Below are 23,453 nucleotides of genomic sequence, written 5' to 3' on the forward strand. Positions count from 1 at the left end.
AGCACAAGGCTGGTGAGAACGCCGCAGTGCTTGCTGGGGCTGATGGGAATTGTAGTCCAAAGAATCTGGTAGGCGCCAGTTGGGAGGAAGCTGTCTGGGTTTCCCGCAGGGGCAGCGCGGGCTGCAGAGGCTGGCATTTGAGGGCCACCATCTCTCTTCCTCCCTCCCTCTCTTTCTCTCTCGCCTGGCCTCCCCACCACGCCACATCCTGCCCAGCCGCCACTTGCGGGGATTACGACATTTGCGCTCAGTCGGACTCCGGCGACTCCTCGTGTAGAGGACTTTTTCCCGCGTGCGTAGCTTCGTATTCACAGATCTGGACGTAGGAAGCGAGGGCGTCGCGGTCGCTTAGCAACCAGAGGCCTAGGCAGGGAGGCGAATCGGCCGCTTGCGGAGCTGGCGTTTCATCTCGCTTTGCTAAACTGGGTTTATCTGTTCCCCCCTCTGTCATTTCTATATTGCGTGTGTGCACCAAGTAATATATTTTCCCCAGTTGCTATCGTTCATTTCTATGTTAAATTATTATTACTATTTTTTACATTTTTAAACAAGAATTCCCACGTTTTTCATTCGTGCTTCTCTTTCAGTTGCAACAGGTGTCCGTCCCCCCACCCCACCCCCAAAAAAGACACGTGTCCTGTTGGTGCGTGTGTCTTGGAATTGAAGCAAAGACACTTATAACTGCTGCTCTTGCTTTCCCTGCCTTTGCCCTTGCAGCTTTTTTCCCTTCCCCTTTTTAGGACTGCTGTGGTACAGAAGGAACTTGGGATGGCGCTCCTGCCCCGTATCTCCTCCAAACTGCCCCCTGATATCGACCCCACGAAAGCCCCCATTGCCTATGGCAGAAGGGGTCTCCCAAAACTGAACGAGGAGCTGGAAGACCCCGACCTGCTGACCCGGCAGCGGGCGCTGATGGCCCTGTGTGATTTGGTGCACGACCCAGAGAATGTCTACGAAGCCATTAGACTCGGTAAGAGATGCCACTTTTGCCTCCCTGGTGGACTGAACATGAGAATCATAGAATTGTAGAGTTGGAAAGGAACCACCAGGGTCATCTAGTCCAATCCCTTGCAATGCAGGAATCTTTTGCCCAATTTGGAGCTTGAACCCGCAACCCGGAGATCCAAAGCCTCATGCTCTACTGATTGCACCTTGTTGGCTATTTATTTGGTAGTACACACACATGAGTGGCGCTGTGGGTTAAACCACAGAGCCTAGGGTTTGCCGATCAGAAGGCCGGCGGTTCGAATCCCTGCAACGGGGTGAGCTCCTGTTGCTCGGTCCCTGCTCCTGCCAACCTAGCAGTTCGAAAGTACATCAAAGTGCAAGTAGATAAATAGGTACCGCTCCAGCGGGAAGGTAAACGGCGTTTCTGTGCGCTGCTCTAGTTCCCCAGAAGTGGCTTAGTCATGCTGGCCACATGACCCGGAAGCTGTACGCTGGCTCCCTCAACCAATAAAGCGAGATGAGCGCCGCAACCCCAGAGTTGTTCGCGACTGGACCTAACGGTCAGGGGTCCCTTTACCTTACTCTTATCTATATCCCACCTTTCAGGATACAAGCCCTTCCAAGGCGGAGTACAAGTAACATTCAACTTTGGGGGTGGGGGTTAAACAATCCACAATGTCAACATGTACAAAGCCATCAGGATCCTTCCCCCAAGGGCACTGGGTGATAAAAATGGCCCTATTAGAGGTCAGAATGCTGGGATAGTCAAAGTATAGCAGGCCTGGGTGGCTTCTTCATCTGCCTCCTTCCCTCCCACAGGGCAGTTCATGATACATGCTTCTGTGGAGGTGGGGAGGGATTACACAATGGCCCTAACATACAGGCTTGATCACCAATCTCTTTGGGTCTATGGGTACATTTGCAAACTGGCTAAATTGTCATGCAACCAAGCCCACACTTTAGCCTATTTTATTGGCTACAGTAGGTAGAATGCTTCTCCCATGCCTAATTTCAGAAGGGTGAATGGCAGCAATGTGGAGGGGCAGAACCTGTGGGGGACAGGACAGACCTCTGCAGGCACATGCTGGGGACCACCTGCCTTACTGCAAAGCTAGCAGCACATTGTCACAGTGCACTAGGGTTGGTCAGCAAACCGCTGGATCTTTCCAAACTTGGTTTAGTAGTCATTCAGATCAGCCCATAAAACGGTTTTCTTGAAAAGGAAAAAGGTGCAGCAGTTGTTTGGGGTTGGATCATTTATTTATTTGCAAGGGTGGGTGTTTGCTTTCCCCTTATTTAATTCAGTCCATGGAACAAGGGACTGAGTTGAGAATACCTACATTTCCAGTAGGATATCACAAAGCTACAGAGACATCCTACTGTGGGTAAATACCGTACCAGCAAAATGTTATTTGTCTCTGCATCCTTTGTGCTAGTATGTATGGTATGGTATGTATGTGTACCATACTGCTGCAAAAAGTAGGTTCAGGATGAACACATGGAAAGTGCAATTAATGCACAGGATGTCGAAATTTAGAGGCAGTCTGTTTCTAGCAGTACCAGATGGCAGATCCTGCCCAATGCGTGAAGTGCTACATTGGACTGGGTGGACCTTTGGTCAGATCCAGCAAAGCAGTGTTTAATGTTCTTTTGAAAAACCTTTTGAGCTGAAAAGGAAAGCTTACATAAATCATAGGACCTAAAAGACATTGTAATGATAGTAGATACCAAAGTATTCCAGAAGGCATCCCAGGAAACTGTTCCAGAGCACATGAGCAGGCAGCCCACTTCAATATTTATTTTGCACACGGTTAAGGAAAATGTGTGTGTCCAAACTTCATTTACCTGGAGATCATTTTTATAAAGGTTGCAAATGTTTTTATCTTCATCATTGTCACAAAGATCAAAATAACAATAGCTAATAGAACAAAAACAGAAATAAAGGAACAGAACCATACACATGTTGTGAATATTATTTGCCCATTGGGCACTCTAAATTACCAATATATAGTCAGAGGCAACTGCTTTCGTGCTACTTGGTGGCTGTTTTTAATTCTATCACTGCCTTCTGTGTTCTTTTTTTCTATTGTGGTGGTTTAATGAATGTACTGTACTGTATTATAACTTTGCCCTAGATGTCTGTTGAAGGGTGGTGCTAAATAAAATTAAAAATTGTGTCTTTCAGGATTTCTAGATAATTTGAAGACGTTGCTTTTAGATGAAGACAGCACTGTGCGGCGGAAAACAACAGAGGTTCTTTATATTATGGCAACGCATTCTGTTGGCAGGTAGGTATTTGCTGAAGTTTAATGCAAGCGTTTTAGAGTAGGGATTTTCTCCTGTTCTGAAACCTTATTTTCCCAGGTTCAAAAAGGGGAGTTTAATATTGTGCTTATACAAACCACTTCTTACCAATACATTTTCTGAATGTAGGACTGGCTTCATAGAAAATGGAGTCATCCCAGCTCTGGCACAGCTTTTGGATGATCCTGTTGACATCTGCCGGTGGAATATGCATTACGCACTGAAACTCGTGTCAGAATTGCCTCTAGGTAAGGTGGATTAAATTTCATAAGATTTACAACGCTGACTGCTCAACTGCTCTGCTCATAATCCAGTAAAGGATTTCACCTAACCACCTTGCGTCTTGTGACCTGGCTTTCTTGCTTGACTCAACTAGAGGTAACTATTCTGTAGCCGTTGTCTGTGTATGTGGCCCACACGCTATGTGGCGTGGATTGAGAATGCCTGAAGCATAACCAGGATTTATGTTGGGGAAGCAGGCTTTATGTTAGGGGGACAGAACTGAGCTGTTAGTTATTTTTATTTATTTACTTGATTTAGGGGGGCAGCTTCCCCCCACCTTTTCTTGGATTCCCCCCATGGTCTGAAGGAAGGTTTGGGGGAGAGGGTGGCAAACTGGGTCACTTCTCCTCCCACAGCTATTGAGCAGGCTGCTTCAACTCATTTAGTGGCAATTTCCTTTTCTCTGGGGAATCTTGGTTCTTTGAGGGGGTCTGGGGGCATGGGTCTTATTTTCAGCTGCCCCATGATAATTTGACAAAAGCCTTGCCATTCAAAGTGTTCTATGTATGTGTAGCTTAGAAATACCCTATGGGCCTGTGGTTTTGTGATTTGGTGGTGCTGGAGAACATTTTGAGTGTGCAATGAACTTCAGGTTAGAAACAATTTTGCGTCTGTTTCTTTCTCTTAAAATTCTTTGAGTGAAAGGAACCATCCTTGCCTTTGCTGAGCCGATGTAGTATGTAACTTAAGATGAGATCAACTAGAATTATCAGGTCCACACTGTGGTCTTTAGACAAAGTGCTCAGCTTTAGCCTCTCAACTGTATAATACTGGCTTATGTTTACAAGTTTGTTGTATAAGTACTATGTAAGGCTATACAGTAACAGATTTAAAAAAAACCCAGCAGCCCTATTGTCTGTGATCCATTTTATTTGTTTATTGCTGCCTGTCCATATTATCACTTGTTACTTCATCCTCCCTCCCTCCCTCTCATGGTTCCCAAGTCCCTCCCAGCCCTGCAGTGGGATTTCAATATAGGTCAGATGTTCTTCAGGGCAGGGAAGGCTTTTTGCTTTTGCCACTGTGTAAAGAGTCAGGTAGAGACTAACGGCACTATGTAAGAAATGCATCTAATTTAGTAGTAAAGTTCAGTTGTCTCTTGGTGGTGCCAGAACATCACACATTGCTCTTCTAAGCTTCTGCATAAAGAATGATTCACACTTCTAGTTCATTCAGCATGTGATCTGGTTCCTTGTTGCTAGTGAACACTCAGTGAGCTACAAAATGAAAGCAAGCCCACCTCCCTCTTCTGATTGGCAATAGCTTCCCTACTCTGTCGCCTAGGGGGAATTTTTTTCTTGCTACCGGCAACCAGGCAAGTGACTAATTACAAGCCTGAATTAAAGACAGAAAAAGTATCAAAGATGTTTACCAGCTCTGTGTGGTGTGCGTGTGTGAGAGAGAGACTTGCCCCTCCTACCAGGAGATTGCCAGTGCAGTGGAAAAGTATTTGCACATCCCAAACTGAAAAAAAGCTCAGGGTTATTAGCAGAGTTGTGTGTGCAGACCCCAGGCAGGGGGGTCCTAACCCTTTGCTAATGTCAGTGGCTGATGGTGACATAGCCAGTAGAGACCGCGCCTTTCAGAATGGTGCTTTGTTCCGAGTTGTTGTTGGCATTCGTCTAAGTCTCGGGAGACAATGGAGGAGTGCACCTTTGGGGGGGTGAAGTCAAACTGTTGGAAGGTTGCAGCGCCTGCTATGGCTGTAGAGACCAATATGAGAGATACATGTTTTGCTGCAGCTGGGGTAGCATCTGGTTGTGCTGCTGCAGATGCACCATTGTGTTTCTTCTCTCTGCGCTCATCCCAGCAGTCATTCCTCTTCTGGTCACTACTATGGATGCCCAACCTGACTGCCTCCAGGCATTGCAGATGGCTCAATAGAGGTTTTATGATTATCCATATGCAAAAAGGAACCAGGTATAAAGTCAAGCATTTGTTTATACAGTAAGCCCACAACTTATGCACATTTAACTTGTGCACATTCAGCTTTATACACATGGCAAAAGGGGGGGCAGGAGGAGGAGGGATGTCCGAGAAAAAAAGACTTCTGTGATCCCGCTCTCTGTTTAACCCAATGTGTTTTAACTATATGTGATTTTGGCTTTAGGCGAGATCCCCAGGACATAACTCCTGCATAAGTTGCAGGCTATCTGCATGTCACAAAGAGGGTTAGTTCCCCTCCTCCTGTTCATAAAGATACACAATCCCCCAACCCCAGTTGTTCATTTCCTGTGTCACACTGGCATTACCCCTTACCTTGCACAGCCACATCCAGAGTTAAGCTTTAAGTTTCAAGGGGCTAAAGGGCTTATTTAAAACAACGGTAAGGCTGAGCAGCTTGTTAACAAGAGGAGGCACATTGTATAAGATTAACACCTAGCAGTGTTTTCATTGGATTCATTGATATAAGACTGCTAGAGAATATGAAATGCAAACCACAAGTGCTGAATTTATCTGCCTTGTACTAAACAGGGTAGGGACAGGAATACCTAAAGGACCAGCTCCAATGACTTGAGGCCTTGGTGTGCATCCCAAGACTGTCTGAAGTTTGGTTGGTGGTGGGAATACACATTGGGGTTTGCTCTGTTGCCATGCCTAGATGTTTGAATGTGCTGCCATGTTCCTCAGCCCTGTGACGCTGGATATTTAATTGGCTGATATATACCAGTATTATACTCTCTACTGTCTCTTTTTTTTTTAAAAAAAAAAGGGGGGATCCTGCAACAAAATGTTGCTGTCTGGAGTGCTGCTGTCCACTCTTCCAGCCAGCCAGCCAGCCACCATGTTCAGTCCTCCTCATTGAGTTGCGTAGGGGATTTCCCAAAATTCTTTTTGCACTTTTTGTAAAGCCTGGTTGGGGTACCCCCACCCAGCTTGCTGTTGCCTCCTCACATGTGTCTTGAATCACGGAATTGTAGAGTTGGAAGGGACCACGAGAATCGTCTAGTCCAACCCGCTACAATGCAGAAATATTTCACCCAATGTGGGGCTCACACTCATGACCCTGAGAGTCTTATGCTCCATGGTGCCATTTTGGCTGCATGAGGATCTGCATTTGCTATTGAGCTTTGGAAATAGAGAGGATAATTGTCTTTATTGATTTATGACACAAGTGACCATTTGTGCCTGTAACTGAGGCAGAAAGGAAGGATGTAATAAATGAGAAATTGCTACATGAAGCTGTGCTGCTTCATCTGTGTATGAAAGCAGTGCTACAGTCTCTCTTAAGCATACTCCTGATGCCTTCAATAAAACTCATCCTTAATTATGGTAAGTGGGTTGGACATGGCTATGGTTTCCATCATCCAGTCTTGCCTGAACTTTCCCAAAGATGCAGGACTGCAGATATTCCCTGTTGCAAAAAGGTCGGATTCACTCCCAATTTGTCTACCACAGCATTTTAAACATCATTCCATGGTTTAAATTATCTCCTGGTGTGCTTGAAAATTGGCTTTGGAGTGTCTGAGATTTTTAATATGGCTCAAAGAATACCCACCCGCCAAAGTGCTGTAACCTTAGAGGCCAAATATACAGTCCTTTATAACAGTACTCACCTCAGTGGTTTCAATCAGTCCCTACTCCTACGTGGTTCATTTTGGCATGAGCTTCAAGCAGCAATAGCCCTTCTCCGTAGATTCTTCATTCACTATCTACTTCACACATCTCAGGAAGGAAGCTTTTGCCCATGAAAGGTGATTCAATAATAAAGCATTAGGATTCAGGCAGATCAGCAAGTTCTCATCCATCTGCTACTGATATTTGTACCGGGGGCGGCGTGGGGAGAACCCTTGCTGCCTCCCAGGATAATCTGCCATGGTCTTCTGCTCTAAGCCGCCACTGAAGAGCAACATTATAAAGTCTTCTTCCTATAACAAATTGTGCCAGAGCTTCTACTCTTATTAGAGATGTGGTTTGGACTGATCTTTTCCTTCCCGGCAGTCACTGCTGACATCCACTGGTAGTCTCCTTTTATTGAAAACAAACATCATGAATTCAGCTAGAACTTGTCTGCTAATTTCCTTTAGTAGAAACTGAACTTGGATATTTCACAATCCTGTTTCAAGTGCTCTTTCTCTCTCCTCTTTTCTGCTCCTGTCCTCCCCCCCCCCCACCGCCCAAATTTATCAAGGGGCATGTAGGTACAAGCTCAGCGCTTCATTTTAAAATAATGACAAAAATCCATAGATTGCAGTTCCAGGAGAAGAGAGCAGACAAAGGCACTTCCACTCACCTCTGAAGCCTTTTACTTCAGAGTAAAAGGACACCTCTTCCAAAGCACCATAACTCATTTTGTCGTATTGCTACTCTCCTCAAATTGATACCTACTCAGCAATTGGTCCCTTACATTCAACAGGATTCACAAGCATTGGCTCCCACTGGCACCAGCAATCATGAGAAATGTCACTCTTCCTTTAAAGATGGTTGTAGCAATAGGTGTTCATGAGAAGTGCCCCTTCTCTTGAGGCTAAGCGGCAGGAGAATCCCCTTCTGCCAAAAAGTACTATTCACACCCTTTAACCTCTAGCTGTTTCAGCTTTTCTGAACAGAATTGTCCCCCATTTCCTATTCAGTAGCTGTACTGGCTTTATCGCATCTCGTAAACAATAAGAACTAAACAGGTTTTTAATGTCAGAAGAACGCATACTTGCAGCAAATGACGCAAGAACCCAGCTGTGTGGAATCTAGAATCACAAGATCTACAAACATTACATACACACGCCATAGATCAGTTAAGATCATTCAGATTTATTTTCTTAAAAGTGGACAGCCTGTAACTTTTGTTATCATTCACTGTTTTCTCTTTAGGTTTTTCTTAGAGCCCTTGGCTGAGAATTCTCACTAATCTTCATACAGCTGGGGAACGGAGGGAGGCAGAAGGAGATTGTGTGTGTATGTGTGTGTGTGTATGTGTGTATGTGAGTGTAAGTGTAACAGCAAGTGTGTGTATGTGTGTGCATTTATGTGCTTTACGATTCTTGAATGTATATTTACACACTTAGCTTACACTGAAGTCTGTAAGAAGTCTTTTGCAAGGGACAAGGGGGAGAAGAAGGAACCGCCTGGGCACTGGCCCCAGGATCCATGTGAGATTATCCAGTAAATTCACACACAGCTTCTCAGGCATTCAAACTTAGCTGTAAATTTGCTAGAGTAATATGCCATCCAGTATTATTGGCATACAGGATGAAAGGGAGCCAAGGAATGCATCACTTCCATTCCTTAAATTCCACTAAGTTTTGTAAATTTAAATATCAAGACATTTAAGTATTGTTCATATCACTCATCTGTTCACCTAATAATTACAGCACATTTTTAAAAAATAAAACCCCCTCCCAAAACAAAACAAAACGACTTAAAAGGCTATATTGTACACAGTTTCATTGGCTCCTGTGTTTAGAAAGGCTGCTGCAAATGTTGCCATACTTGTCAGAATTTCTTTGGAGCAATGGAACAGGATTGTCCGTTGGCACACTCAAAATCCAGACACAAAACAATAATTTTTTAAAAAATGTATACCTTCATATATCTGTATTTTAAAAAAACCAACAACACTCAACCACTTAATTTAACTTTTAGAGTTTTTGTGAAAGAGCACAAAGATTTGGCAAAAAAAGATGTAAAAGAAGACTTTTGATGTATAAAACTCCTCACTGGTAGAAGAAACACTGACCACAATTTGGCCTTGTCATTACTTAACATTTCCATTCATTTCTTATTTTTTGCACACATGTTGAAGTTGTGAACAGCAGAAGGGGCTATACTGGTCAGGGTGGCAGGGACTCACAGGGATGATTCTGCACTATCAGTTCCTTCCACAGATAGATTATTCATGATAAACCATGATGCAAAGACAATGTGTGTATCTAGTATGTACTTTGTACTTGCTGCAAGTTAGGTGCCTGTGCACGCTTGATCCATGTGTACATGATCTACAGGTCAAGTACCAGACTGTAGGTTAAAGGAACCCTTTCCTCAGATATGCCTGTTCTCTAGCCTCTGGTCTCTTTCCTCTTGGGGGGTTGGGAGTTGCAACACAGCCCTCTCCCCAACTCACCAGCTCTGCATCATTCCAACAGTATGATGGTTTCTAGGACAATAAGGACAACAATCTGTCTCATTATACACAGAACATGGAAAGCTCTGCTATCTCGTTGGGGGTGGGTGGGAATGAAACAGACAGAATGAGCCAGTGGATGATGTGATAGTAGTGAAAACACTTCCATACAGTTCAGAACCTCGCCATTTGGTGGGAGGTTTGCACACTCCAAGACATTGTTTTTGCAAAAAGGTGTGTGGGCAGTTGAAGGGATCTGTGAACATACATCAGATTTCTCCCTTCTATGACTGGGTCTTCCAAGCACTGCGCCATTGTTTCCACTGTGGCAAGCAGCTGTGGCTTGCCTGTTTCACATCACCTTAAGAAACCAGATTCATCTGCACAGATCCTCAGCAAAGACCAATATACTTGAGGTTGTTCTGAATGATGACGTCTGTCACCGCATCAAACACAAACTGGATATTACTGGTGTCAGTGGCGCAAGTGAAATGTGAATATATCTCCTTGGTCTCCTTGTTGCGATTCAAGTCCTCAAACTGACGCTGGATGTAGACAGCTGCCTCCTCGTAAGTGTTTTGGCCTTTGTACTCCGGAAAGCAGACTGTCAGAGGGATGCGGCGAATTTTTTCGGCCAGCAGATCCTTCTTGTTCAGGAAGAGGATGAGGGAGGTGTTGATAAACCAGTTGTTGTTGCAAATGGAGTCAAAAAGGCGAAGGCTCTCAGCCATCCGACTCTGTGGGAAAGGACAGAAGCATCAGCAAGAGAATCGCACACAAAATTACACAGGAACCTCAACAGCCATAGCCTTCTCAGTGAATAAAGTCTTAAGGTGCTTCTCACCCAAGCTGCCCCAAAGATGGATTTTCTTTTAAAGAAGTGTTAGCTTGTACCAGCCTTCAGTAGTCTACTGCTATTGTTGGATTAAAGCTTCCATCAGCTCCACCCAACATGGCTGTGGTGTCTGGAGCTGATGGGAGTTGAGGTCCAAAATGTCAGGAGAGTGCCAGGCTTTGTAAACACTGGCTAATTTAAACTTGGAAACAGCAGATCTCTTTCTCTCTCGTTCTGGTAGAGGAACCAAACAAACACATAAGGCTTTCACAGCGCCAGTTGTAAAATGGAAAAACAGTTTTCCAAACTCATGTCCACACTCCCACAACCTCCCTCCTGCATGCAAACCATCCACTTGGCCACAGAGTTACAACCCTTCTCCTTCAGTCTCATCGGTGCCACATAGGCAAATTTATGTGCTGCTTCCCTGAAGAGGAGAAACGCTTTCTGTTTAGAGAACTTCATCACCTGTCAAGCAAGCCCAAGACATCATTTAACAACATACATTTTTAATAGCCATCATGCTGCTAGGATGATTTCGCATGGAGCTGTCCAAGGTACCCTGTTCCCTATTTAGTGAAGACATAACTTTGAACTCCACTCAAAAATGAAGCTTCAAAAGTACATATTTGAAGTCGTCATTTCCAGAGAGGAGGGAGCCCACCGCACAAGCAGCATTTGTGACCGTTCAAGGCCAAGCATTTCATCAGGTGCCAGATGGTCACTTCTACATTTGTGTCCGCAGGAAACTTGTACTCCTCTTGCCAAGCACAGCAGATCAAAAGAACAAAAACCCTCCTTCCACTTGTATTTATTGTTTAGAAATCACGTAAATTATCCTAGGTGCTGTACAAAGCTAAGACCATGGACTTACAGCCTAATAGACATTACAGAAGGAAGGGGGGCTGGGAACGGGAAAGGGAAACTAGCAGATTCAGGCACTAATTCCTAATAGAAAAGCTGCTTGTGGAAAGTAGAGCCCAAGACCACTGGACTCAATCCAGCAGAGGCTAGGTACTTCTAATCTCATTTATTTCATTGAGGGGATTAAGCACATACTTGATGGGATTTAAAGTTACTTAACTTTGCCTGGATTCCACAAGAAATAGTTTTCAAAATTTATATATGTACAAGCAGATCTGCAAGTAGTGCTGTTTTGAACCAGAAAAGCATGGGTGTGGGCAGCCTGGATTTCCTTAGCCCTTTCCAGGTATTACTTGATATAATAATAATAATAACAACAACAAGAATAATAACAGCAACACAGCAAGCCAGTGACAATTTACAAGGCCATTAGAGGGAGAAAGTACATAAATTCTACAAGCTGTTGTCAATCCAAACAATGGCTCTATTTTCAAAACCTGCCATCTGGATGGGTCTTTCTTGGGAGCACCTCAGATCACAAGGCACCCAAGGTGATGCCAGTTACAAAGAGAGATCAATGTGCCTTGGAGGCTTTTAATATATGGAAAGATATTCAGAGTTGAGTAATGCAGAACATTCATGTTATGAACAAGTCAAATGCTTATACTGTACAAGGCTGAATTCTTGTAACAGTATCTTCCAAGAACTTTAATACAACAAACCGAGAAAATTTGCAGAAAATCCTGCAGGGAATAACACTGGCCTGGTTCATACGTCAAGGCCTTCAAGAGAGGAAACAAACCATGTGCAGAGTAGCCTTGGTTCTGGAGAAATCACAAGATAAAGGAAGCAAATCATTATAAGATGGATAAGCATCCAAGGTCATGCTTGTTCATGCTTTAGAATTTCACATACTACTCCTGGGACTAATTCAAGAGCTCTTACCTTACACACAACACCCTCCCTTTGAGTCATGTCCTCTCCACTGCAAATGCCCCTGCAGATTAAGGCCATTTGTGAATGATGCTCTTCATTAGTGGCTCTATGATTGAATCAGACTCTGAAGCAGCATCATGCTGGAGGGAAGAGAGGAAATTCCAGCCAGATGACCAGCATTTGTGATTCTGAATGGAATCCAGGGTTTGACAGAATAAAGCCTCACTCTCACTTGCCTCTTTTCAAAACTGAAGGACTCTGAGCCACAATAGCAAAGTTCCCTGTTGTAATACTTATTCCCCCCACTTTTGTGATTTTGTCACAGTGTCGCATTCCACCCCTACACCCTGAGAGCACAATGACTTCATCTTACATCTCTGGCATTACAGAGCAGTCCAGGGCTTCTCTACTTTCCATCATCATCAACCACTGGGTTTCTCTGGCAGCCAGGCTCCCCCCACCCCCCTGAAATCTTCTCTGTGTGGAGCAGAAAAAGGAATTCAGCTCAGAGGGAAAATCAAGATGATTCACAGAGTATTAGATGAGGTAAAATCAGCAAAGGCAAAGCAGGAGAAAAGAATGGTTTGGGGAAGTTAGTCCCCATCTGCAAAGGCGGCTGTGAACTTGGAGGGGAGAGGGATGAAGCAGCCAGCCAGAAGGGCTCCAGTTGCAAGCTTGCATATTGACTATTTCAGAACAGTGTTAATAGCTTGAGCATTGCACTTTGTATGTCTTACATGGTTATCTTTTCAGATGGTAACCAGCCCTGAACTAGTGAAATAAGGTGATGCATATAAAAATCAATCAGTCATTATATCAGCACTTAGCTTGGATCAGCTCTGCCAGAAAATGGCCTGACAATAGACGAGGGAACACACTTTTGTCTAACCACTGTAATTGAATGCAGTCACTTGAAGTTCCTACTCAGGTTTCCATGGAAATAGCAAATAAGCATGGTGATATTATAGGTGTAAATATATTCAGAAACACGGGGAAAGATTGTGTGTGTGTTTGTGTGTGTGTCAGGTACTGTAGCACTGAAGCAGGCACAGAGACAGACACAAAACATTCGGCACAAAGGCTCGCAAAGTGTCCACACCAAGTATCCCCCAATGGCAGAGGATTCTTCAAAGGTTTTCTGCATATGTGAGCTGAAACTATACAAAAGAGGGGAGACCCACCGACAGGAGCACAAATGTTACTTGAATCGTTTCATAGAGTTGCAGGTTCTTAGGAAGCCCTTTATGCTCTTTACAAATGGGGTGAGGTAGATGCTCCTGGTACAGACCTGGCAAGGCTTTCATGCCTAGTACTCCACAGAGGGAGCAGTTGCTACAGCAAGCAGAGAAGCTGTAGTGATGCCAGCAAAGTTCTCCTGGGCCTGACCTCAGAAACAAGCTTTGGCAGTTGTTAAATGCCTGTTCAAAAGCAAAGTTGAGCTGCTAAGCCCCCATAACCAACCCTTGTCCCTCTGGGATCAGAATCTAGGCTGGAAAAGGCCTCCTGGCTTTCCTCCCCACCATCTATCCCAAGCCCTCCCCATCGGAAAGCAAGGAGGTAGGTTGGAGGTGTTTCCTTCCCTCCCTCTCACAGTGGCTCGCTGCAGAGGATGTGAGGACTTAAAGAGTTCTGCTGCCTCTTGTGTAGTATTTCCAAGGTCCCTGAGGCTTGTATGGGTCCTGGGCCCGAAGGGGCCTTAAAGCCCAGAAACCAATTTGGAATGGACATGCTCACACCTTTCACCCCAGTCATTAGAAGACTCTAAGTGACAACCCTCTGCACTCGCTGCAGCCTCCTCTACACTACTATGCAGCAGGCCATTTTGGAGGTTATAGAAGCACAGATCAATGTCATAAGGTCCCCATCTTTAAGGAAGCACAACAAATGCAGCTGAGGAAAAGGTACGTCTGTGCCCGTCCCCCCACCAGCCAACCCTATGTGCTTATTTTATTCCACAGCAAGACAGGAGCCAAGAGCAGCTCAAAGCAGCATGTGTTTGCATGTGATATGGCAACCTCATCTCCCACAGACAGACTGGGTACAAGCACAGCCTTAGCCAGGCAGCCCCCAAAGGCACCCTTCCCATTGCCTGCAGCTCCCCTCCTGACTGTGCTGGTACAGAAAGGGGGCAATTCACTGGTTAAACCACCTGGGGACCCAGGTGGCGCTGTGGTTAAACCACTGAGCCTAGGGCTTGCTGATCAGAAGGTCGGCGGTTCGAATCCCTGTGGCGGGGTGAGCTCCCGTTGCTGGTTCCCAGCTCCTGCCAACCTAGCAGTTCGAAAACACGTCAAAATGCAAGTAGATAAATAGGAACCGCTACAGCGGGAAGGTAAACGGCGTTTCCACGTGCTGCTCTGGTTTGCCAGAAGCGGCTTTGTCATGCTGGCCACGTGACCTGGAAGCTGTATGCCGGCTCCCTCGGCCAATAATGCAAGATGAGCGCGCAACCCCAGAGTCGGTCACGACTGGACCTAATGGTCAGGGGTCCCTTTACCTTTACCTTTGCCCCTCCTGACTGTGCTGGTACAGAAAGGGGGCAATTCACTGCAGGGTCATAATCACACCAAACCCAGCTACAGTTTATCATAGTGAGGGCTACTTTGCCAAGATGGCGGCCTTAGGGGGGGGGGACTGTAGCTTAAGCCCCTAATATTTCTCCATTAAAAACTGTCTGCAAATGGAGTGGATAATTATTTTCCACTGTATACTATTATTCTTGCAGTCCCTCCCACTCCCACATTCACCTCCACATAATCCTTTAAGCATTTAATAGGGATATATTTCCCTATTAAGCTCTTTCTGAATTTGTTTAAAAAATAAAATTGGTGTCTTGCCTTTTCTTCTTTAATTTGCATCAGAGAACTAATGGCAGATTTGATAATGTAGCTTCCCAAAAGAAAATATATTTCCTGGCTGCTGCTTCTACTTTTAATTGTGGAAGCCTGCATTCTTGCCTCCATCCATACAAGGCAGCAGAGTATTAGAGATTACCATCCACACACTTTCACTGCGCAGATACTGGTGGTTAGGTAAAACCTCTTTAAAACTGTTTAGCAGAGTTTATCATCTTTCTCTCTCTTGCGCAGAAGCAGTGGACAATGACGAAGTTTTTCTAAAGATGACTCACACAAACTCTGTGAAGTCTCGTTCAAGAGATTTTATTCCCATACCGGGTACAAGCATTACGGTAGCAAATATATTTTCGACTGTTAACATAAACAGCAATTAACTGTACACTTTCAAACAAAAGTCTTTCATTTCCTACACGTCGTAAATTACAGGAACAGTCCTTCAGCAGATTTTACAGGCAATACTCTTTGGATAGATGTCTTCTTCTTATTTGCACTTCCAGCTGATGCTAATTAAGCTCGAGAGTGCCACTCCCATATATAAAGGAAAAACTCTGGAGCCTTCTAGAAACTTTCTACTTGTTTCTGGCAGGATGATTCCCTAACACAGAGACCAGTCTGCTTTTCAGGGGTGAAGGAGTTTTCCTATTCCACCTCCAAAGCCCTATATGGCTTGGGTCCAGGCTGCCTGAAGGACCAAACCCCCTATATGAGCCTGTCCAGGCTTTGACATCTTCTGGGGAGATGCTACTCTCAGTCCCACCACCTTCACAGGCACATTTGCTGAGGATATGAGAGAAGGCCTTCTTGGTGTCTGCTACCATACTGTAGAATGCCCTTCCATGGGAGCTTTGCCTGACTCCCTCTCTGCTTTCCTTTTGCTGGCAGGCAAAGACTTCCTTGTTCTAGCAGGCCTCTGGCCACTGTCTGTTGTGACAGGTCCTTCTGAGGGTGGGTGTTGCACTTTGTGTGTTTGCACTTTAAATTGGTTTTAAGTAATTTTCAATAGGGTTACTTATTTAATTGTTTTTTTTTTAAAAAAATATTTTTATTGATGGTCTGTTTTTATAGCTGCAACTGTCCTAATCGATGTTGTGAGCCAGCTTGGGTCCTGCACTGGGAGGAAGGTGGGACAAAAAATAAATAAAAAAATAAGTCTGTTATGCCCTGATTTTGCAGCCATGTCACAGTAATGCTTGCTCTGCAGTCTGGAGATGAGGGCAGCTTGGCCTTAAGAGGCCTCCTTAGCTGCAGGACCATAATAAGCATGTTTGTAGGCTCAGGGTGCAGAATCAGCCAATGAAAAGAGAGAGGGGTACTGCAGACAGTGCCATCCCCACCATGCCAAGTCCTCCTCCTTTTCACAAAATCTTCCCTCAGTGTCTGAGTGCCAGAACCCACAGGAAGCCACTGGGAAAGGAAAACCATATATGGAAATTATTCTCCTTTTAGCAGCTCCAGGTTTTTTGTTTGGTAACAATTAGTTGCACCCTTAATGGCAGCACTATACCAGGGCGGACAACCTGTAGCACTTAGGCTAATTACATACAGGCCAAACCCTGATTTCAAAAGCCCTCTGCAAGCGGTCAGTTTGGGCTTCTGGCAAGAGTGAATTGTACTGCCCTTGATAGTTCATTGGATAGCAGGAAAGGGTGTGTCTCTCTGCTCTGGTCCTAATGACCCTCAAGGGATGCTGGGAAGCAGGAGGAGTAATGCCTGCTCTGGGAATCTGAGATTGAGGGTCTATGGGCTGCTCTGCTCAAAGCAAGACCTGTGTGCTGCTGACTCTGCTATGTCAGCATAGCAATCTCCTAGGGATTCACCTTGACTACAGTACAGGCTTTGAAACAATGTATACTGCACATTTAATTGTGAGGCTTCTCTCTCTATGAAAATTGTAACATAGTGTTCACATTATTGTTCAAGACATTGAGGATGCCACTGCATGGAACAGTGGTCTTCTCTGAAAGAGATTTCACCAAACAGAGCAATATTACAAGTTGTGGTGGTGCAATATTCCGACCCATGCACAACATCTCCCCAGAGCAAGGCACGGGTGGAGGCAGAAATCAGGGACCCCTCCTGACGTCTTCTAAACCAGTTACAATTCCAAGAGGATTAAGCACAGTATCAGTGCCAAAATGTTGCAAATCCATTTCAAGTTGGTAAGCTATTCGCACAAAATCAGAACCATTGGTCGAGAAAGAAATGTAATGTTGCTCAACTCGATTTGATTCTGTGAAGAAGGCAACTTTTGTATGTGTGCATATGCATCATACAGGAAGTCTCAATCTGTGTTTAAGGAAACTGGAGGAGTTGTGTGTGTGTGTGTGTGTGTGTGTGTTTTAAAGGATGGCTATTTTTAACAATGCATTCAAGCACATGTGTATAACCCCCACCCACCCACCCTAGTATGTCAAGATGATAATGTTGTCACTTTCGAAAATAAAATGCAAAAGGCAGAAAGTCAAGTAACATTACATTGCCCTGTCCTTAAAACTTAACTCCAGTTAAGATGTCTTTAAACAGGGCCTTCCTAAGCACAAATCTTAATTTTCAGCACACATTTTTTGTGGTGGTAGGGATCTGAGGATCAGGGTAAGGAGAATGGATCCCCACTGCCCAGGACCAAAGAAAACCCATTATTCCACTCTAACATAAGTTGTTTGCACTTATAAATTTCATTTGAAAATTTCAAATAAATTGTTTGCGGAGTCTGGAGAAAATAAAACGGTTGGGCTCTTGGGATCTCCCACTGCTCTGCACTGCTGTGCCTGCGAAGCATGGCTGGCCTAGAAGACTGGGCAACCCTTGCCCTAGTGAGGCATTTGGAGAATGGAGCCATTCCTATCTGCTAAAGAGATTAAGACACACCATCCAGGAGCTTCAGGAGGAGAGGGGGAGGTGATGGTTTAGCACAGTGGTTTTCAACCAGTGTGCCATGGCACCCTGGCGTGCCTTGAATGGTGGTCAGGGGTGCCACAGGCAACTCTGGTCTCTGTCCCTGTTTCTTTCCCTCCCTCCTCTGATGCCCTATCGCATCTCTGCCTCCCAAAGGCTTGCACAGCTGTTTGTTGCAATAGCCCTGGCTACAAGCTCTGCAGGTGAATGGTGTCTCTGGGGATGGTCAGAAGGTGCTGGTTGCCAGGAGCTGAGGTAGCCTTGGAGTAAGCCAGCAAGCAGGCGAGGGAGTCCAGCCAGCCAGTCCACCAACCCTTGCTGTAGTCCCAGGCCTCTATGGGGCAGTGTGAGGAGTTGGTCAAGGGAGCCGTGGACTGAAAAAGGTTGAAAACCTCTGGTTTAGCAGAACAGGCACCCATATGTTACCTAAACAAATCATTGAAATCATTGCAACTGCCTGATGAAGGAGAGTGGCCAGATGCAAGGGAGGGGGGAAAGGCATAAATAATCCATACGTTTAACAGCTCTATAGCAAAGAGCACTTAGCAAGTGCCCATCCAGCTGCACCTGCCATATGCCCCCTTACTTGGCAAGTTTGGGGATCCACTGCTCACCCACTTTGCTCCCAAATCACTTACTTTCTACAATTAAACACACATCTCAGCATCCTACGATGGCTTTTGTCCTCTAAATAATATTGACGCAGAATAAGCATGTAAACATCATCTGACACACTGTACTCAAACTTACATGAATCTCCGAACAGGACCAACATCATCTGAAACATGTGTCTTGTTTCCCCTGTCTGAATCAGAGGGGTCTCACCGTGGAAGCAGCCAAGTCCACATGAGTCAGCCGTTCACCCCTCAAGCTAACTCTGTTGACGTGAATAATAGAGAGAAATTGTGCAGAGGCACAAAGGAAAATGTAGAGATGGAAGAATGAGTGCACAAGAGCCATCCTTCTTTCCTTTCCAGCTAGGGCTGCTGCACATGAAATTTGGATAGTGCTGTGTACGAGTCACTTCCCCTCAGAGCCTGGCCTTGAGAATGCCAGTGCCTAGCTCTGGGCTGGACCGACAGTTACCATTAAAGAAACCCCTTCTGTGTTACAGACTCCCCAGGTTCTGCTGTGAGAATTTAGGATTTACAAGCTAACGATGGAAGGGCACTGCTGTCAGAAAACCTCAGAATGCATTTATGTGCTCCATTACAGACACGTTGTTATGGAAACAGGGGAGGAAAAGAACTGGGGCTGCTGAAATAGAGGAAGCTTCTGGCTTAATATTGCAAGCTGAAATTCCTTGAGCACAGGAGCAGCACCCCAATCAAGGCGGTTCCAGCACATCCCACCTGTCCTATGCGGAGTGAGTCCAAATCCTCAAATAGAGTTTACCAGCATTTGTCAATGAGAAAAGGCCACTCACCGTCCAAAAGCAAGCCTTAAAACATTTTATTTTCTAACAAAGCCAGACTCAAGCATCAGATGTCTTTTCAGGCACCTACATTTAAAAGAGGTAGCCAAATGCAGCCAAATGCAGCCCACTGGCTGTGTCCTGCGGCCAGCCAGATGGTTGCTTGACAACTCCCCTGGCAGGCAGTAAAAGAAAAAGTGGGGGGGGGAGGAAAAGCAGATTATCAAGCATTTGGCTTGCTGAGTCACAACTTGTGCAAGCCTGCCTTATTTATTTGTACCCAAATTGACAAATTAAAAAAATTATTCCTTTGCTTAGGGACTGGCCTGGTTAAATAATTGTACACAGATCTGACACCAGAAACGGCAATCATTCAGGAATCAGTAGGATAACTTTTCAGCCTACTGGGCCACTCAGTTACAGTGGTACCTCAGTTTACAAACTTAATCCATTCCGGACGTCCGTTCTTAAACCAAAACTATTCTTAAACCGAGGTGCGCTTTCCCTAATGAGGCCTTCCACCCTTCTGATTCTGTTCTTAGACCGAGGTAAAGTTCTCAAACCGGGACACTATTTCCGGTTTTGCGGAGTTCATAAAATGAATCGTTCTTAAACAGGACTGTTCTTAAACCGAGGTACCACTGTACTGAGCTTAATGTGGCCATCCTGGAATTAAGCAGCTTTTAAGGGGAACATCCAGGGTGAGATGGCAATTTATGGAAATTTTCAGTTCTAGTCACTTGTGTCTAAATAGAGACCTTGTTCTACTGTCTCAGTACAGATGCATAAAATTTACACAGCAATCCCAAGATGATTCTGTTATCGCCAACCATTGCTACTGTGAAAGGTGAACACAAAGAGGATCACACTATGCATTTGATGAAGTGGGCTGTAGTTCATGACAGATTATGCCACAATGCTTCCACAAAACCCTTTGCTGACAAAGTTAACAAATCTTCATAAAATATTGTCTTAGAAAATTGCCAGATTCATCAGTTTAAAAAAAACAACAACACAAAACCCTACAAGCAAAATAAGCAGAATGTTGCATGTCCAAAACATGTTCCTCAATACACAGAACAGAGCACTCTGTCAAACAATGCTGCATGATACTAGTGCTGTTGGCATTTGTAGTCTAAAACATCTAGAGGGCACTGGGTTGGGGAAGGTTGACATGTACCCTCGCTGCTTAGGGCTGAGTTCTCCCAACCACTCAAAGAGTGCTCACTGGAGCACAGAAAAGAGGGTAAAAAGTGCCCATAGTCATTCTTGATACAACCTCTTGGTTTGTGTGTGTGTGTGTGTGTGTGTGTGTGTGTGTGTGTGTTTTATACAACCCCTTGTGTGTGCCAATTAAGCCTAGGCCTCCCGAATTAAACAGCAGAACTTTCTTAGTCTCATTTTGGACATCCAATAGTATCTTCATTTTTTAAAAAAGGACACACAAAAAAACCTGTACTATTTTTCATAGTGGTCAATGCTCCATTTATTCTTGGCTCCTTCACACTGAGCAATTGTGTAAAATTTTTGTCCTGATAATATTCCTCAGATTTTCTTCAGCTTAAAAGACCGGGGTTATGCATTCCTTTGTCAGGAATGATTATATTCTAGCTTTCTCCTGGTCTAATGTGCACATATCTTTGCACACCCACTAAATATTGAACATGCAATAGTTTCATTACCTGGACCATAACCGTGCTCTGGTCCTCTTCTATCGCAGAATCATATTACTTTGTAGGATTGCTAGTTTCTATCTTCTACCACATCCCTCAGGAGATATTTATGACTTTATAGACAGTTGCCAAACGAAAATATTAAATTCAGCATGATGGCTTGCAGTCTCATCAAAACATGTTTACTCTGAAGTATCACCAATCTAAATGCATTTACACCTTGCTACAATAAAAATAACCTTTAGGACTGTAGACTTAACACTCCCTAATCAGGAAACGGCTTGATTGCAAAGGAAAAAAAGCTTAAACAGAAATAGATTTGATTCAAAACCAAGGATAACAGCAACAGTGGAAATTGTGTCTGATGGAAGCAGTGGCTCTGAACTGTCCCAATACATTTATGACCATTGACACTTTGGGTCACGTACATCTCAAGTTTTCCATTCTCAGTGACAATAGAAGATTGCTGGAACTGTTAGGGGCTTTTGGAGTTCAAACGCTTACAGCAGCCCCTCTGCAAGGATTGCTCATCTAAGCAAATGAAACAGATATTGGCCAGGCAGGCCATGCACATTTCCCCTAACGGCAAAAAAAACAGCAGAATGAGCATGGTGGCAGGCAGAGCAGCGAACCATTTCTAATAAAAACCAGTAATGTCTAATACTAATTCAGGTCCATCAAATTTGGTTAAACCCAGCATGGCAGCCCTGTACATCCACCCAGTAGTTGCCAAGTATGCCTGCACACTCACTGTCATATTCATGCCCTGTATGCTATGAACATTTTGGGGCAGGGGCCCCTGGTTCTAATGGGGCATTGATTGATTGCTTCCATTTCAATACAGAAGGAGGTAGACTCCACCATGGTAGGAGAGCTGGGGTGGGAGAGTGCCAGAGCTCTGTCTAGTCAGGTTGTATGGGATCATTTTCAACCTATTGCCTCCGAGGATGTGGACAGGCTGCTTGGATGAGCGAAACCGACCACCTATCTCCTTGACCCTTGCCCATCCTGGCTCATAAAAGCAAGCCAAGCAGGTTGGGCAATGGGCTGTGTGGGATAGTGAATGCTTCCCTCTGTAAGGGAGTCTTCCCTGAACCCCTTAAAGAGGCAGTTATTAAACGTCTTCTTAAAAAAAATAATCTTTGGACCCGGCCATTATGGCCAATTATCACCCAGTCTCAAATCTTCCATTCCTGGGCAAGGTGCTTGAGCGGTTGGTTGCTGAACAACTCCAGGCCAATCTGGAGGGTGGACCATTTGCATCTCTTCCAATCTGGATTGAGGCCCCATCACGGGACTGAAATGTTTTTAACGTTTGATGTTTTATTATGCTTTTATATTTGTCGGAAGCTGCCCAGAATGGCTGAGCAACCCAGTCAGATGGGTGGAGTGCTACTACTACTACTACAGTGGTACCTTGGTTTTTGAACGTAATCTGTTCCAGAAGACTGTTCAAGTTCTGAAACGTTCGAAAACCGAAAACACAACAGCCGACAGCTAGGCCTCAGGATCTTGCACTCAGCGGAAGCCGCGTGGCATGTTCGACTTCTGAGGCGTGTTCAAAAACCGAAGCATTTACTTCTGGGTTTAGGTAAAGGTAAAGGGACCCCTGACCATTAGGTCCAGTCGTGACTGACTCTGGGGTTGCGCGCTCATCTCGCATTATTGGCCGAGGGAGCCGGCGTATAGCTTCCAGATCATGTGGCCAGCATGACAAAGCCGCTTCTGGCAAACCACAGCAGCACATGGAAACGCTGTTTACCTTCCCGCTGTAGCGGTTCCTATTTATCTACTTGCATTTTGATGTGCTTTCGAACTGCTAGGTTGGCAGGAGCTGGGACCGAGCAACGGGAGCTCACCCCGTCACAGGGTTTTGAACCGCCGACCTTCTGGTCAGCAAGCCCTAGGCTCAGTGGTTTAGCCCACAGCGCCACCTGGGTCCCTTACTTCTGGGTTTACGGAGTTTATAAATCAAAATGTTCGTCAATGGAGACGTTCAAAAACTGAGGTACCTCTGTATTAATAATACCCTTCATCAGAGGACCATAGGGAGGTGTACAATATAAAAACACAAAAATATATAACATAGTAACAAACAGAAACAATACCGCCCCTTGTGCAAGTAACTTGGATTCTTCTCCATCCTGGATGATTACAGCTGCTTTTGAGGGACTGAGACTTTGGCTCCCCAAAGTTTCCCTTAGAGATGAAGAGAACACAACTGGCAGGCCTCTTCTCAAAAAACGAAACAAAACAAAATCTTATCTACCAGACTGAGCCTGAATCTAAGCAACATACAGCAGCCTTCCCCAATCTGGTGCCCACCAGATGTTTTGGGGTACAATTCCCATCAGACCTAGGCGGCATGGCTTTATGATGCTGTGGA

General features: G+C 44.8%; 2 protein-coding genes across 6 annotated transcripts in view; one reads left to right on the forward strand and one right to left on the reverse strand.

Annotated features, from left to right (window-relative positions):
• Positions 1-23,453, forward strand: part of RSPH14 (radial spoke head 14 homolog) — a 63,768-nt gene that overhangs the window by 3,547 nt on the left and 36,768 nt on the right. Inside the window, exons 1-4 of one of the 4 annotated variants that reach the window (XM_088659438.1) lie at positions 71-271; positions 741-970; positions 3,134-3,236; positions 3,382-3,500. In XM_088659438.1, the coding sequence (XP_088515564.1) occupies positions 769-970; positions 3,134-3,236; positions 3,382-3,500 (424 nt within the window). In that variant the 5' untranslated portion in view covers positions 71-271; positions 741-768. Of the gene's footprint in view, positions 1-70; positions 272-329; positions 476-740; positions 971-3,133; positions 3,237-3,381; positions 3,501-23,453 lie in introns of those variants that run through there. The other 3 variants (XM_088659439.1, XM_088659441.1, XM_088659440.1) reach the window with 3 other exon arrangements.
• GNAZ (G protein subunit alpha z) overlaps positions 8,145-23,453 on the reverse strand; it is a 40,636-nt gene continuing 25,327 nt past the window's right edge. For both annotated transcript variants that reach the window (XM_035098244.3, XM_035098245.3), the window contains exon 3: positions 8,145-10,329. In XM_035098244.3, the coding sequence (XP_034954135.1) occupies positions 9,985-10,329 (345 nt within the window). In that variant the 3' untranslated portion in view covers positions 8,145-9,984. The remainder of the gene's footprint in view (positions 10,330-23,453) is intronic.

Source organism: Zootoca vivipara, chromosome 16 (genome assembly GCF_965207765.1).
Source record: "Zootoca vivipara chromosome 16, rZooViv2.hap1.1, whole genome shotgun sequence".
Lineage (NCBI taxonomy): Eukaryota > Metazoa > Chordata > Lepidosauria > Squamata > Lacertidae > Zootoca > Zootoca vivipara.